The sequence below is a fragment of the Hesperophylax consimilis genome, chromosome 23 (genome assembly GCF_061612785.1).
Source record: "Hesperophylax consimilis isolate HC1 chromosome 23, BYU_Hcon_1.0, whole genome shotgun sequence".
Classification (NCBI taxonomy): domain Eukaryota; kingdom Metazoa; phylum Arthropoda; class Insecta; order Trichoptera; family Limnephilidae; genus Hesperophylax; species Hesperophylax consimilis.
The window spans coordinates 8,223,826-8,238,024 of record NC_142858.1 but is presented as its reverse complement, the minus strand read 5'-3'; the positions used below and the strand labels follow the sequence as shown (position 1 = coordinate 8,238,024).

At 33.7% G+C, this 14,199-nt stretch overlaps 1 protein-coding gene across 1 annotated transcript; it reads right to left on the bottom strand.

Annotated features, from left to right (window-relative positions):
• Positions 1–1,070: 1,070 nt before the first annotated feature.
• On the bottom strand, positions 1,071–13,339 carry elgi (E3 ubiquitin-protein ligase NRDP1 elgi). The gene is made up of 6 exons (XM_089645910.1): positions 13,151–13,339; positions 11,728–11,870; positions 10,420–10,708; positions 8,786–8,941; positions 8,159–8,289; positions 1,071–1,364 (listed from the first exon to the last, which is right to left on the bottom strand). Exons 1-6 carry the CDS (start codon positions 13,238–13,240, stop codon positions 1,226–1,228), a joined length of 948 nt encoding a protein of 315 aa, XP_089502036.1. The 5' UTR covers positions 13,241–13,339; the 3' UTR covers positions 1,071–1,225.
• Positions 13,340–14,199: the final 860 nt, after the last annotated feature.

Genomic DNA, 14,199 nt, shown 5'->3' with positions numbered 1-14,199 from the left:
GCGCTAGGCAATAGATGACAATCATTGCGCCAATAATATATATTTCAAATAATTAATTTTAACTTAGAGTTTTTTTATCCATTAAAGATCTTTTACTATTTGAACACGCCGAATAGAAGAAAGTTTATTCTTAATAAATATTGCCTTAGCACTGAACTAACACAAATACGACAACCAGATTAATATGTTTGGTATCTTCAAAAGATAGTGTAACTCAGATTAATATAACTATTTGTAACAGGTGGCATTCATTATCTGAAACCAGAACCAATTCGGGATCGCAACTTGTTGGCCTTTGTCCGTACACTGCAGTCGTTTACAAAGAACAGCCGGGTATCATACCATGCCTCGGTGCTCTAAAAGTAGTTGCAATTATTCCACTGTGTGAGAAAGCAAGCAAGGTTTTTCACTATATTGAGGTGAACTTCTCTCAAAACTCCTTAATCATCAAAAGACAGATCAGTGTCCCAGTAGTGACAAAGCAATCTACTAGGCGGACAGCATGCAGACAGCGACTCACATTCAACATTTTGTTGCTTCGAAATAAACGACAAATATACTAGTGTAGATAAGACTTGTCCGCTGGACGGGTTCAATCATGAATGCCGCCCTTGAAAGCCACCCCACCACCCAAAGAACAAAATTGAATGTAGTTCTGCAGAATGCATCTTTCCTAAATAATATAATACATAGTTAAAAAAAAACTTTTATCCTGACAGTAAAAGTAAAAAGTTATTCACAAAAGAAAATAAAAAAAAGTTTTTTTCATGGAAAGCTTGACATTATGCATGAAATCAAACAATCTGTTTATATAAAACCCCAAACTAATTTTAATTCTTGTCTCCTGATAATGATTTATACTGATTACAATGATTTATCATCACAGGAAAGTGATTCTGTTATAATAATTTATTTTAGTTTATACAAAGTTTTTTAAAAAATGCATTTAGTATAATAATAATGGATTTTAGTGTGTATTTATGTTCAAAATTCACTTAGATTTCATCAAATTTCAAAGAAACTATCACAAATACTAGAAACTAAAAAAATATATACAGAAAACATCAATATCCTTACCCAACAAATTTTATTATAATGCTTATCTTTCATACATGAAATCAATAACATTTAAAAGATGGTGCAGATTTTTAATAAACGCTTTTTCAAAGGTGTTTTCATCTGTTGGAAGTTTTGGTGAAACTTCATTCTGTGAAATGATGCTCTATTATTCTATTCCATGGGCAAAGATCATGACTAAGCCTGGTTCCAGCATCATGTCTTCTCCAACATGGACATTGTCGCATGGTAGGACTAGCACCGCCTGCTTTCCTGGCACTCGCTTGCAAACGTAATTCTCATACAACCTGTAAAAAGAATCCACATTAGGTTCATTTGTGTTCCCAAGCCAGGGATCATCAAACGAGGAATACTAGAATAAGTACAAAAATATAAGATAGCGCACAAAACAATGGTATTGCACTAATTTAAAATTATTGATGTTATAAGTTAGTGCAGTACCTAGATAAGTCACTGTGCATGGTCGCCATTTGTTAGGGTTTTTCTGCTAAATGATTGAAAATGGAAGAATACATATTATGTACAGTGATGGACAGTGAATCCGTTTAGCAAGTAACACCTTTTTACAGTAAGACGCGGGAGACGAGTTTACTCGTTTTGTTGAGCAAAGCGGTAAGGAGCGGGAAACTTTTAAACAAGGGGTTCTAAATGGGTGCGGGGTCATGTGTTTTCTATTGTCGGCGGTACCCGATCTATCTACCTGTCAATACAATGAGTTTAAAACACAACAACTACGCAGTGAAACGCGGTACATGTGCAAGTTTTGCAATGTACCCCTGCACGAAGAAAAGTGTTTCGAACGCTATCACACATTGAAGCACTACAGTAGAACCCCGTTAATTCGAACCCCGATAATTCGAAAAAACGCGTAATTCGAAATATTCGCAAAAAAAATTTCCGCTGAAAAATTTTTTCATACAAAATTTTTTTTAATTCGAAATTCGTTAATTCGTAATTCGAAATTTATTTTTGTCCGCGCACGAAAATTTGTTCGTGTAATTCGAAAAAATTTGATTTTTGCGAAAATAAATCATAATATTTCGTAAATCTGAATCTAAAAGTCAGCCGTGGCGGTAAAACGCCGAAAAATGTATTTTTACGTCGTCCTAATTAGTATTATTATCTTGTAAATCTGAATCGATTTAGACTGGAATGTCATACTTTTTCAAATTTATTTCGAATATCCGAGTTCAAGGGCCAAGGGCCGAGAAAATACGTTTTACGCGGAAACATGTCGTAGTTTTACGAGTTTACACCAAATATCTGAATTTAAAGGGTCGGCTGCGACGAAACTCGGCCGCGAAATTTCGATTTACGCGTAAATGTATCGTATATTTACGAAATTATTTCGAATATTTGAATTTAAATAGCCCGCTGCGACGGAAATCGGCCGCGAAAACTCGATTTACGCGTAAATATATCGTATTTTTACGAATTTATTTTGAATATCTGAATTTTAAAGGACCCGCCGCGACGGAAATTTCAATTTACGCGGAAATATATCGTATTTTTACTAACTTTACTTCGAATATCCGAGTTAAAAAATACGGCGCGACGGAAATCGGTCGAAAAATTCGATTCACGCCGAAATATGACATATTTTTACGAATTTACTTCAAATATCTGAACTTGAAAGGCCGGCCGCGACGAAAAACTGCCAATAAAATTGGATTTACGCGGAAATATATCATATTTTTACGAATTGACATCAAATATCTGAATTTAAAGGGTCGGCCGCGACAGAAATCGGCCGCACATTTTCGATTTACACGGAAATATATCGTATTATTGCGAATTTATTTCGAATATCTGAATTTAAAGAGCCGGCCGCGACGGAATATGGCCGCGAATTCTCGTTTTACGCGGAAATATGTCGTATTTTTACCAATTTAAATGCGGATATCTGAAATAAAGGGCCGGCCGCGACAGAAAATTACCGCGAAATCTAGATTTACGCGGAAATGTATCGTATTTTTACGAATATCTCAATTTAAAGGGTAGGCCGCGACCGAAGTCGGCAGCGAAATCTCGATTTTCGCGTAAATATATAGCATTTCTACGAATTTATTGCGAATATCTGAATTTAAAGGGCCCGCCGCTACGGTAATCGGCCGCGAAAATAAAGAAATAATTGGTATTAATACGAATTTACAACTAAAATTCCACCTGGATTTGAAGAGGCGGCCGAGAAAATCGATTTTTTTTTTTTTCTTCATAAAATTTCGAATTACGTGGGAATTCGTTAATTCGAAATTTGATTTTTGATGTCCGGTGGATTTCGAATTAACGAGGTTCTACTGTATTAGGTTATAGTTTTTTTTTTATATGTATTGAAAATTTCTAAATAATCTTGTAATTTTGTATGAATAAATTTCAATATGTTATTTCGATTGTGAAATACTGTTTTTTCTATGATTCCCAAGAAAGTAGAAAGTTTTTGTTCATAAAAAAGGAATATGTACTACACATACATTGCTAAGTAAATAAATAGAGACATCTTTTTAAAGTAAAACACCGAAATATCACATAGATCACAAGATATGAATATTTTGCGGAAAGTCTAATTTCGCGGTAAAATGCTTGACCATATAGTGTTAAAAGTTATTGCTACTATCAATATTTGAAAGAACGTTAGGTCTCAGAGGGTGTTTCATATAAAATGACAAATCGTACAATGTGTACCAAAAATATTTATAAACTCTAGATAGAGAGGAAAACATTCTGTAATCTAATATATATTTCAAATATACACATGGTTCGAAATGGTTAAAACAATTCAAGAAGAACAAGTTAGTAATAGTAAATGTACCAGGCCATCAACCACATAATGTATAAATTATTCCCACGTCACAAATAAAATAAAGCAGAATAGGGATAGGCAGGCCGTGCAGTAGGGTGTATCGATTTTTAACTTTTTTTTTGTTTTCAAATTCCAAGTTGAAATAAAGTTGCTACTAGGTACCACAACTTACCACAATTTTTTTTGGATTTTTAAAAAAATGTGTAGGTCTCCCGCACAAGGCCTAAAGTTTTAATTTTTTTCAAAAAATATCAATTTTTTTTTAAATTTAAAAAAATAAATTCATAACTTTTGTGTTTATTCCAAGTTAAAAAACAGTAATATTAGGGCATAAAAATAAGTAAGAAACGGTTTTTTTTTATAAAATATGGTATTTTGGTCTCCCGCACAAGCCCTAAAGTTTGTTAATTTTGATGAAATTTTGTAATTTTGTGTACATATATGAACCATGTTTTTTTAAAGTTTAAGCCACCGGAATTAATTGTACTTTTCTTACAGAAGGCATAAAATGAGACAATATATATATATATACATAATTCTTATATACATACACTAAAAATATATAGCACATATATACTATATATATATATAATATGTTTTATACCTGAAAAAAGATAGTTGGACGGTGTAAATTGTATGAGAAAGGTGTTGAAAGAAACTGATGTTATTTGCTATTACTGTTGTTTATTACAAAAGTATAAAAGGTTATAACATGTCATAAAATGTAGTATAAAAACTAAGTACAAAATGTTGCTGATTACTTTCCATACGACATAAGTGGCAGTTTTCTTGTTCTACTGCAAATTTACTGACTTGTTTAAGTATTCGTCCTTTCATCTTGGCTTCAAAACCTTAAATCATAGTTATGTATAGTATTTACATAGGCCTAGTGAAAATTTTATAAATGTTATTACAGTTCCCAAATGAAATTTCAATTTAATATGGAAGACAATTCTATTGCAGAAGAGTTGGCCAAACGAAACCCCGGCAACATCTCGCACGCCAGGTGGCTTACTCTGGCAAATCGAGTCCTTCGTTTGTATGTAGCCACCGATGCTCCGACCCCTCAGCTAAGAAAGCTTGCAGAGTTCATGATGAAGGTCTACATACCATCATGGTTCTCAATTAAGTGCAATCCCCAAATCCCGCAACCTTCCATTCATTTTTTTAAAATGATTCTTTTCAGCAATTACTTGGTAGATGAGCTAAGAAAAGTCGTCCATGCAACGTTACAGATAAATGCTTTCATGGCTCACCCAGAGCATGTTTTGATAGCTATGCTGTTCGATGAACGAAAACATATCAGAGCCTTGGCTTATAAGAGAATCCAGAAAGCTCGCTCAACCGTAAGGAAAGGGGTAAGGGTATTTAAACCCCCTCAGATCAATTTTGATGCCGAAGACTATATAGATATGATTGATTGGAAATCCACTTCAGTAACCGAACCCCCTCTTGTTACTGATATGAGCCTTGAAAAGTTGGAGTCAATTGCGGAAACTGGCAGAAGTGGAAGGGTTGAATTTAGAATTCCTTCTCACACTCAAGCGGTGGAACGAATTGTCAAGGAAGTCACAGAAGCTTTGAAGCGAGTATGTGGGCTAATCGAAAGACATAGTTTTATCCGTGCCAGACTGGAAGACCGTAAAGAGTTACCTACGTTCGAGACCAAGAGCCAGTACAAAACCTCTGCAAAGGATTAGAATTTAAGTAAGTTTTTTTCGACTATTTTGTAGTTATAATGTTTCTAAATAACGTCTTTATCATACTGTCTTCCATATTAAATTGAAATTTTATTTGGGAACTGTAATAACATTTATAAAATTTTCACTAGGCCTATGTAAATACTATACATAATTTTGATATAAGGTTTTGAAGCCAAGATGAAAGGACGAATACTTAAACAAGTCAGTAAATTTGCAGTAGAACAAGAAAACTGCCACTTATGTCGTATGGAAAGTAATCAGCAACATTTTGTACTTAGTTTTTATACTACATTTTATGACATGTTATAACCTTTTATACTTTTGTAATAAACAACAGTAATAGCAAATAACATCAGTTTCTTTCAACACCTTTCTCATACAATTTACACCGTCCAACTATCTTTTTTCAGGTATAAAACATATTATATATATATATAGTATATATGTGCTATATATTTTTAGTGTATGTATATAAGAATTATGTATATATATATATATATTGTCTCATTTTATGCCTTCTGTAAGAAAAGTACAATTAATTCCGGTGGCTTAAACTTTAAAAAAACATGGTTCATATATGTACACAAAATTACAAAATTTCATCAAAATTAACAAACTTTAGGGCTTGTGCGGGAGACCAAAATACCATATTTTATAAAAAAAAACCGTTTCTTACTTATTTTTATGCCCTAATATTACTGTTTTTTAACTTGGAATAAACACAAAAGTTATGAATTTATTTTTTTAAATTTAAAAAAAAATTGATATTTTTTGAAAAAAATTAAAACTTTAGGCCTTGTGCGGGAGACCTACACATTTTTTTAAAAATCCAAAAAAAATTGTGGTAAGTTGTGGTACCTAGTAGCAACTTTATTTCAACTTGGAATTTGAAAACAAAAAAAAAGTTAAAAATCGATACACCCTACCGTGCAGTGACGGTTGAATATTATTCAACTGAAGACCAAAAGAAAAAGGTCATCAGAAAACCCGCAGCACCGTGGCCGAAAACAGCAAACATTGAGAATACAGAAAGGAGGCCTAAAATGCCCAGAAATTAACGAACAAACGATAGGACGAATCACGTATGTTGCAATAACTTAAAATAAGAGAGTTTTGTCGATTTTAGGAATTTCTCTTTCACAAATCATTAGTCATAGATGGTGCTAATAATTTATTATAAAACTGAGGAGCAAACATTCGCTTATTCAAACAGTATTCTAAGGACGGGTTGTTTCGGAGAATCTGAACAATTGATCAAATTTCAACGTTCATTTACGGGTTCTGTGAAAGACTTATTCAAGTTCTGTTTTTATATCATTGTAGGCTAGTTGCTTGACAAAACTGAAATAAAAACAGAACTTGAAAATGAACGTTGAAATTTGATGAATTGTTCAGATTCTCCAAAACAACCCGTCCTTACTGTTTACTACATGTGCACCAATATACGCATTAGAAATGTACAATCGCATTCAAACGGTTGTAAAAAATCATCTAGGAGTTTTAATTATTTTTATTTTGGCCACGGCAATAATTGCTGTATGTAATTTGAGTGGCTTACATTGTCTAGATAGATTCTCAGAATGATATTTTACACCCGATAAGCACAGGGCATTAAATTAAATTAAGTTTTTTTTTTCAAGAAATAGTGTTACATTATAACCAAAAAAAAGTTTCAGCTGTATTTGAATACATATTTTTAAAAAAAAAAGGAAAGGAAGTTACACCGCTTGATAAACGCCGTCCTGATGTATTAAAAAAAGGAATCAGGTATTGTAGTATGAAGTTACAGAAGTACAAACTTATATTTGAAATTTGGGGCGCCGCTGGTGTAGATATTGCGGATACAACAAAATGTATATTAAAAAAAAAGTTAGGTTGGGATGTTCCAAACTTTATCACACTTGACTGACCATTAAAATTGACAGCTAGGACGGGTCATTTCAAAGAATTTGAACAATTCATCAATTTTTTAATATTGAATGATTAAGTTTTGTGAAACAACTGTTATAATATCAGAACTTGAATAGAACGTTGAACAGAACTAGATAATCAACATTCAAATTTGATGAATTGTTCAAATTTGCAAATTGAACAGGCTACGTAAGAGGTGATTCTTCAACGGTTTCAGCTTTCCATAAAAATGTGGGAAAAAAACAACCGTCAAGCATTGCATCATGACAGTGATGCTTTACGGCTGAACACAAGTTGATCACAAGCTGAAAAGGGTCAAGAACCGCAGTTTAACGGGCACAATTTAAATTTCATAAATTCTAAATGGTGGTAGTCAATTGATGATGCTCAATCAAATCTAACAATGTTTGAAACGTCCCTACTTTCAATAAAGCCTCGGTGACACAGAGCGATTTCGACGCTCCCATGTTGCCGCAGCAAGTGATCGCCACCTCTTCTAGCCGCTAGTAGTACTAGTACACAAAGTGATTTCGACGCTACTGTCACTGGTTAACTGTAACTGAGACTTAAGTATGTAAACTGGTACTTAGTTTATAGTTGATGTAATTATAAAAGTTAGCAAAGATGAACATTCGCAGTGTGCATGTGTGTACAAGAGCAGACTTACCGTCTGTTGTTTTGGCGGGTCTCGAGGGAGGAGAGGCCGGGCGGCCAGCGCCGCTCATGGCAGTGCTCCATCAGCTCGTCGATGATGTGCGGCGGGCAGCCTGACTCCGAGATGGAACGCTTAATTATGTTCTGCAATGCACATAATACATTACGTTAGTCAATAACTAAAGAATATTGTTTATGGTGATGTCTAAATTTGTAATAAAAACACATAAATTTGTTTTTGACCACGATAGTTTTATTTTCACTCTACCGGTTTCGGAAGATCCCTTCCTTCGTCAGGAGAATATTTAAAACTAAATTTGTGCTGGCAAAAGCAGAATGGTAAATAAAAAAAATATTGTTCTTATTTACTTTACTTCAATTTGATATTAATTATTAAAACAATAATATTTCTCACACCGACCGACTCAAAGTCGGAACCTTTCTCTTGCTGGGAGGGACTTGCTGACTCTTCCTATAATATAATATGAATGATTAGGAATGATCCCATTATCCCGATATTGAAGGGCCAAGTTATCGTTGACCTACTTAGGTCAGGTTAATTATATACTATACATAGGGTAGTCAGCATTGTAAGTATTGCAGAATGAGAGCTGTATGGTATGCAAGTCGGTTTAGTTACCTGGAGCGCATCATCTGGGGTGGAGATCATTCCTCCCCAGCGAGTGACCCGGGCCCTGGCCAGGTTGGCACTCCAGCGTACTATCTCATCCCGTTCCATCTGTTCAGCTATGGCTCTCATGGCGGGGTTAGACACTCTCATCGCGCGCATGAACTCCTGGAAATATCCACAACGTTACCAACTACAAAAGTATTAAAATCATATATAAACAGCTGTTTTTCAACAACAACTGTCTTAAGCTGTAAATCCTGTAATATTGTTTAGGACTAATTTGGGCCTTTCAAAGTTGTAATGATTTTTTGTTTATTTATTATATGTAGTATTTAAATTATTAAATTTAATTTATTCATGAAAAATTATGAATTAAAGTATTTATTTATTGGTATCTACATAACTTTATGAAAACTTCACAGAATAATATATAATTTATAAAATAGATGAAAGTTGTCAATGCCCATAAAATGTCACAAATATGTAAATATTTTTTTTATATTATTGCTATGCTTGTCGGTATACAGTGCAGTGGCAGCTCATGACTTTTTGGTGTACTAATATAATGTTTAGAGTGCTAATATTACAAAAAATGGCATTATTGAAGTTGTTTACTGAAAAATCTTTGAGGTTAAAAAATATTATACCATTACTATTTTTTAGATTTCTCTTTAATTTTTTGCATTACTAAATTATAAATATGTCAAACGTAAACAGTATCGAGTACGGGTAGCACATATGAATATGTCCTTGAAATATATGTTGCGCCCTGGAACGAGCGGGACCTATATTTCCGAGCATATCACACAATTGAGTTTTTAATTTTTACATATTTTAATTTTTTAAACTCAATGTTTCTCTTTTATCTCTGTGCTTTTGTTTTTTGTTTTGTAATTATAACCTTTTTTATATTTTTTGTAATCTTTATAATTGATTGTAAAGTTTCTATTTTTTAATTCGATGTTTTCATTTTTATAATGCATAAATGAAAAAAAATAATATGAAATTACGTGCTCCGAGCGTGACGTACAGATACGTCCTAGTGAAGGAGTTCGCGCCCGTTATATACTGCGTAATTCAAAACGGAATTGCCCGGTTAACAGGTTAATGATTGACAGCTGGGCAAAGATGGACCATGTCCACTTTACAACAAAAATCCCGAAATTCTGAAATTAAAGCCTGCTTTGAAATACAACTCCATAAACTGAAGTTAAAATTAGTTTTGGGCCATTTAGTGATATAGTAAAAAAATGAACATATTTATCACATTAAAAACAATGGTTTTCACTTTAGCATAAATCACTAGAAAAAAAGAATGATTTCTGCATCTCCATTGCTATACCCATTCTACAGGAAGAGTATAGTTTCATTTTGATTAAATAGTCTTCCATACAAGTGACAATAACATCACATTGTTGGGTCTCTTATAAAAAGAAAGGTGTACAATATTCATATAGAATTAAAGCTAAGTAGGAACAGCGTAAAAGGTAGATCTACCCTTCCTGCCGGAAGTGTGTTAAAATACTTTGGACTATTGAGAGTATATGGGGGATCCTTGTGAACCCCCTTCGGGAGGTTCGTTATTTTTACCTTCAGGTACGTAAAGGTTAATCATTATAGGTAAGTAATTATGGAAGCACTACCTTGAGAATGGTTAACTCCCTCTTATGTTCTAGCACATGATGTTTGAGATCATCAATCTGGTTTTGGAGCTCGCCGTTGCAGAGTTTTTGTATTTCCATGGCAGACCGGAGCTCCCTGATGCAGTGGTGAGTGTCGTACTCGTCTTTGGGGATCACCATCCCGCAGCCTTGCGCACATTGGATTGGTTTCTTTGGGTTAAATGTACAGTCCGCCAAATGGAATTGAAGGGTATCTAACTTTAGGGATGTGGGACATCCATATAGGGCATAATCACAGGAAATAGTCAGCCTGAAATAACATATTAAAAATAATAAATTTTGACTAAAAACATTGTAAATAATTAATAATCTAGAGCAGACGGTGTCCATAATATTCCCTAATGACCAATCGAGAATGAACACCCATTTATTTTGTTTTAATGTTGTTTAAGCTTGTAAAATGGAAATTAATCATTTTCAACTTTCTATAAGATCATGTTTGATGTAATCTTATCGGAAATGGTCAATTTCAAGGCTTGACTCAATATGACGAAAAGGCGGAAGGATAACTATGGCCTTTTACATCACAAAAATCACTTGTTGCATTCACCACACCAAATGTTCATTATTGCTAATGAAATACATTTGCAACAAATTTGACTAATGATCAATAAAAAAATTAGAGCGAGGAGGGATGAGTTATGTTCATAAAACATCATCTTGAATTTTAAGGTTAAGTAAAATGAGGTTAAAAAATCTAATGATTGGGAAAGTGTCAATTCTATCGACGCAAAATGTAGAGGAAAAAATTGCATATCTCTAGCATCAAGAAACGTAATTACTTGAATTCATAGTGCCAACTTATAATAATAATGATTACAAACATAATACAATATTTAAACTTTACTTAAACATGATAAATTTATAGATAAAAATATTTAGTTATTTTCTAAAAATTTCTATTACCTATTCTTTGTCTATTTTTTAAATAGTGTCAATTGCTGGACCAAGCTACTTTAAGGTACGATACTCTTAGCTACTCTAAGTTAATGGCCACTGAGAGCAAAACAAACGGCAGAGGTACATAAATAAAATTATCACCTACTTACATTAATTATGTGTAGTGAAGAAATAATTTAACAGCATTGACTTTTGTAAAGACGACATTTGGATCAAGACATTGAAAAAAGATTGAAGCCAGGCACACAAGGATGACATTTGTCAAGGCAACAGTTTGAAAGTGCAGTGATAAAAGTCATTTGTGTGTGCCTGGCTTTAAGGTCAAACTGTTGACTCTTTAGAGTGTATTGAGATAAATGGTGAATGTACCTTGCCAGCATATTCCTCAATATCCTGGGTACAGTCCGTAGCTGCGAAGAGGTGATGGCCTGCCGGTCCACTGGGCAAGTGGGCTGTCTGCCCACCCACTCTGTTATGCAAACCCTGCAAAATGCGTGCTCGCAAACTGGTGCCTGAAAGGAATTATAGAGGTTTACAATTATATAGATTTACTTAAAAATCTGCATGACAAGTCTTAATCAAATATATTTTCGTACATTTCAAGTATCTGGCTTTAGTCAGTATAAATGGTGGAAATAATGTTCAATAGCTTAAAAATAAAGATTTTCTGCACTTTTTTAGCTTAACTTGATGCCTCAAGAAAATAGAAAGGGAAAGTCAACATCAAGTCACAAAACATGCTGCCCATCTCCTTCAATCATTCATAAAGAGAAATTATTGTATTTTAATTTTTTATTGTAACAACTTTTCTATAACTTATGAAGGTTATACGCATCAATGTAATTTATCATTGAAGAAGATAATAATAACAAATTTAAACAAAACATGAAACAGAAAAAGACACAACTGGGAAATTTTATTTATTATTTATTTCCTAGTTTGACCGTTATCTTTTTATTATCTGCGGCTTGTTCTGTTTCATGATTCATTTAGATTTGTTATTATTATCTTCTTCTTCAATGACAGAAATGATTGTAATATGTAATAAGAAAGTTTGCACGTGTAAGACGGTTAAGTCGCTTGGCAGTGATTGACATCATCCTTTGAAAAACTTGGCACACAGCAGAAGGTTGACGCACTAAACCCTCTACTGGAGAAGTAGGCAGAATGTATCATTGGTAGGGAAACATACCAGATTCAGGAATGAATCCAATGGCTCAAGAAAAAAAGGGCAACAAAATCACGATTTTTTCACTGTGGATGGATGGTTAAATTTTTTTTATCTGCATATTCAATTAGGTACCTAGTATTTAAACGAGATTATTGAATGTTGTCACTCAAATAATTTACATTAAATTTGAGGTCATCAAAGAAAAGTTTATCAAGATTATTATCAACTGTGTTTACAACGGAGGGATATTTTGAAGAAGAAAAATATCGACAATCAGAATAATGGAACTGTTTTTTTACATAAAGGTCTCAACTGTCATAAATTATAAATATGACACAAAGAATGAATCAAAAAAGAAATCGTCCCATGTCAAAAGTCGGAGCGTTGCGAATTCGCCATATTGAAAATGAATTCGTTGATAAGTCGGGCAGTTATCGACATAATGATTCGAGATAACAATGTTTTCCTAGTAGAAAGTGACGTTTGTGACATGAATGGGGCAGTGCTGGCAGCGCTGCAAAGACTGACAAGGTGGTATTGTCAGGTCGAGGGGTTGTCTTGTCTCGTCTGGATTGGACGGAGTCTGTTGTCACCGGGTTTAATAACATCAGGCTACTTTACCTGCACAGGTTCCTCTAGGACGCTGGAGCAGATCGGACACAGCAATTCCTCATCGACCTCTCCCAGGAATCTTTGAATTTCAAATCCCATCGCCGATCCTGCCAGAGTTGTCGATTTGTGTTGTTGACGATTGACGAACTACAATCACGAAGGAAGCAAGGATCAAAAATAAGGGAGCTGAGCGGAAGCAGATAGCTGAACTCAAGTCAGTGTTGCCGCGCTCAAAACTTTAATAATCCGCATGAAAAAATGTTACTCAAGATGGCGGGCGATTTGAAATTATCTCAGAACATCGTTTTATAATACAAAGAAATTATTACGATTATCAAATAAATTCACGCTGTTTACGACTAAAAAATCATAGTGTTTTTCTTTGACAGTGACCAACAAATCTTTAGTAAAAATCTTGCACGGAGCAAGGGTACTTGTTTGTTTCTGAAGTTATTTATAAATTGAAATAACAGCAACTCATTGTCATTACTTATGATAACTATTTTTTATGGTTGACAAATTGATTTTAGTTTTAAAAAATCCGAAAATATCTATTTATAAAACAGAGTGAGAAATGAGTGAGATTTTAACAACCACATTCTATTCCCTTTTATAGATAAGTTTTTTTTTAAATATTTATATTTAAGTATAGAAACGGATTTATAGACAATTATTGAGTCTTACACAATTGACTAAGCTTAGCGAAATTCCATTTTAACTCGACGTTTCGAAAAGCTGCCACATCAACTTTATTATGTGGTTACTTTGACTAGATGGCTAACTTCGTTGATAGTAGTTGACTGATTTGCGTTTTAGAAAAGCTGCCACATCCACTTTATTATGCAAGGAAGGGTTATTTTGACTAGATGGCTAACTTTGACTAGGTGTCTAACTTTGTTGATAGTAGTTGACTGATTTGCGTTTTATAAATCAAGTAAACCGAACTTTAACTAAATGACCAGGTGGCTAACTTTGACGACGTTTTTCAAAATTATTGAGGTACCTACAGGCTTGAATAAAGTTTTAATAAAGAATTGTCATTGAGATAGTGACGTTTC

Bases quoted from the DNA above. Each gene is read 5' to 3' on its own strand.
- elgi (XM_089645910.1), bottom strand. From the start codon at position 13,240: ATGGGATTTGAAATTCAAAGATTCCTGGGAGAGGTCGATGAGGAATTG. The intron at 11,871-13,150 runs GTAAAGTAGCCT...AATTCCTTTCAG, and splicing joins TCCTAGAGGAACCTGTGCAG to GCACCAGTTTGCGAGCACGC. The intron at 8,290-8,785 runs GTAACTAAACCG...TGTGCATTGCAG, and splicing joins CCCCAGATGATGCGCTCCAG to AACATAATTAAGCGTTCCAT.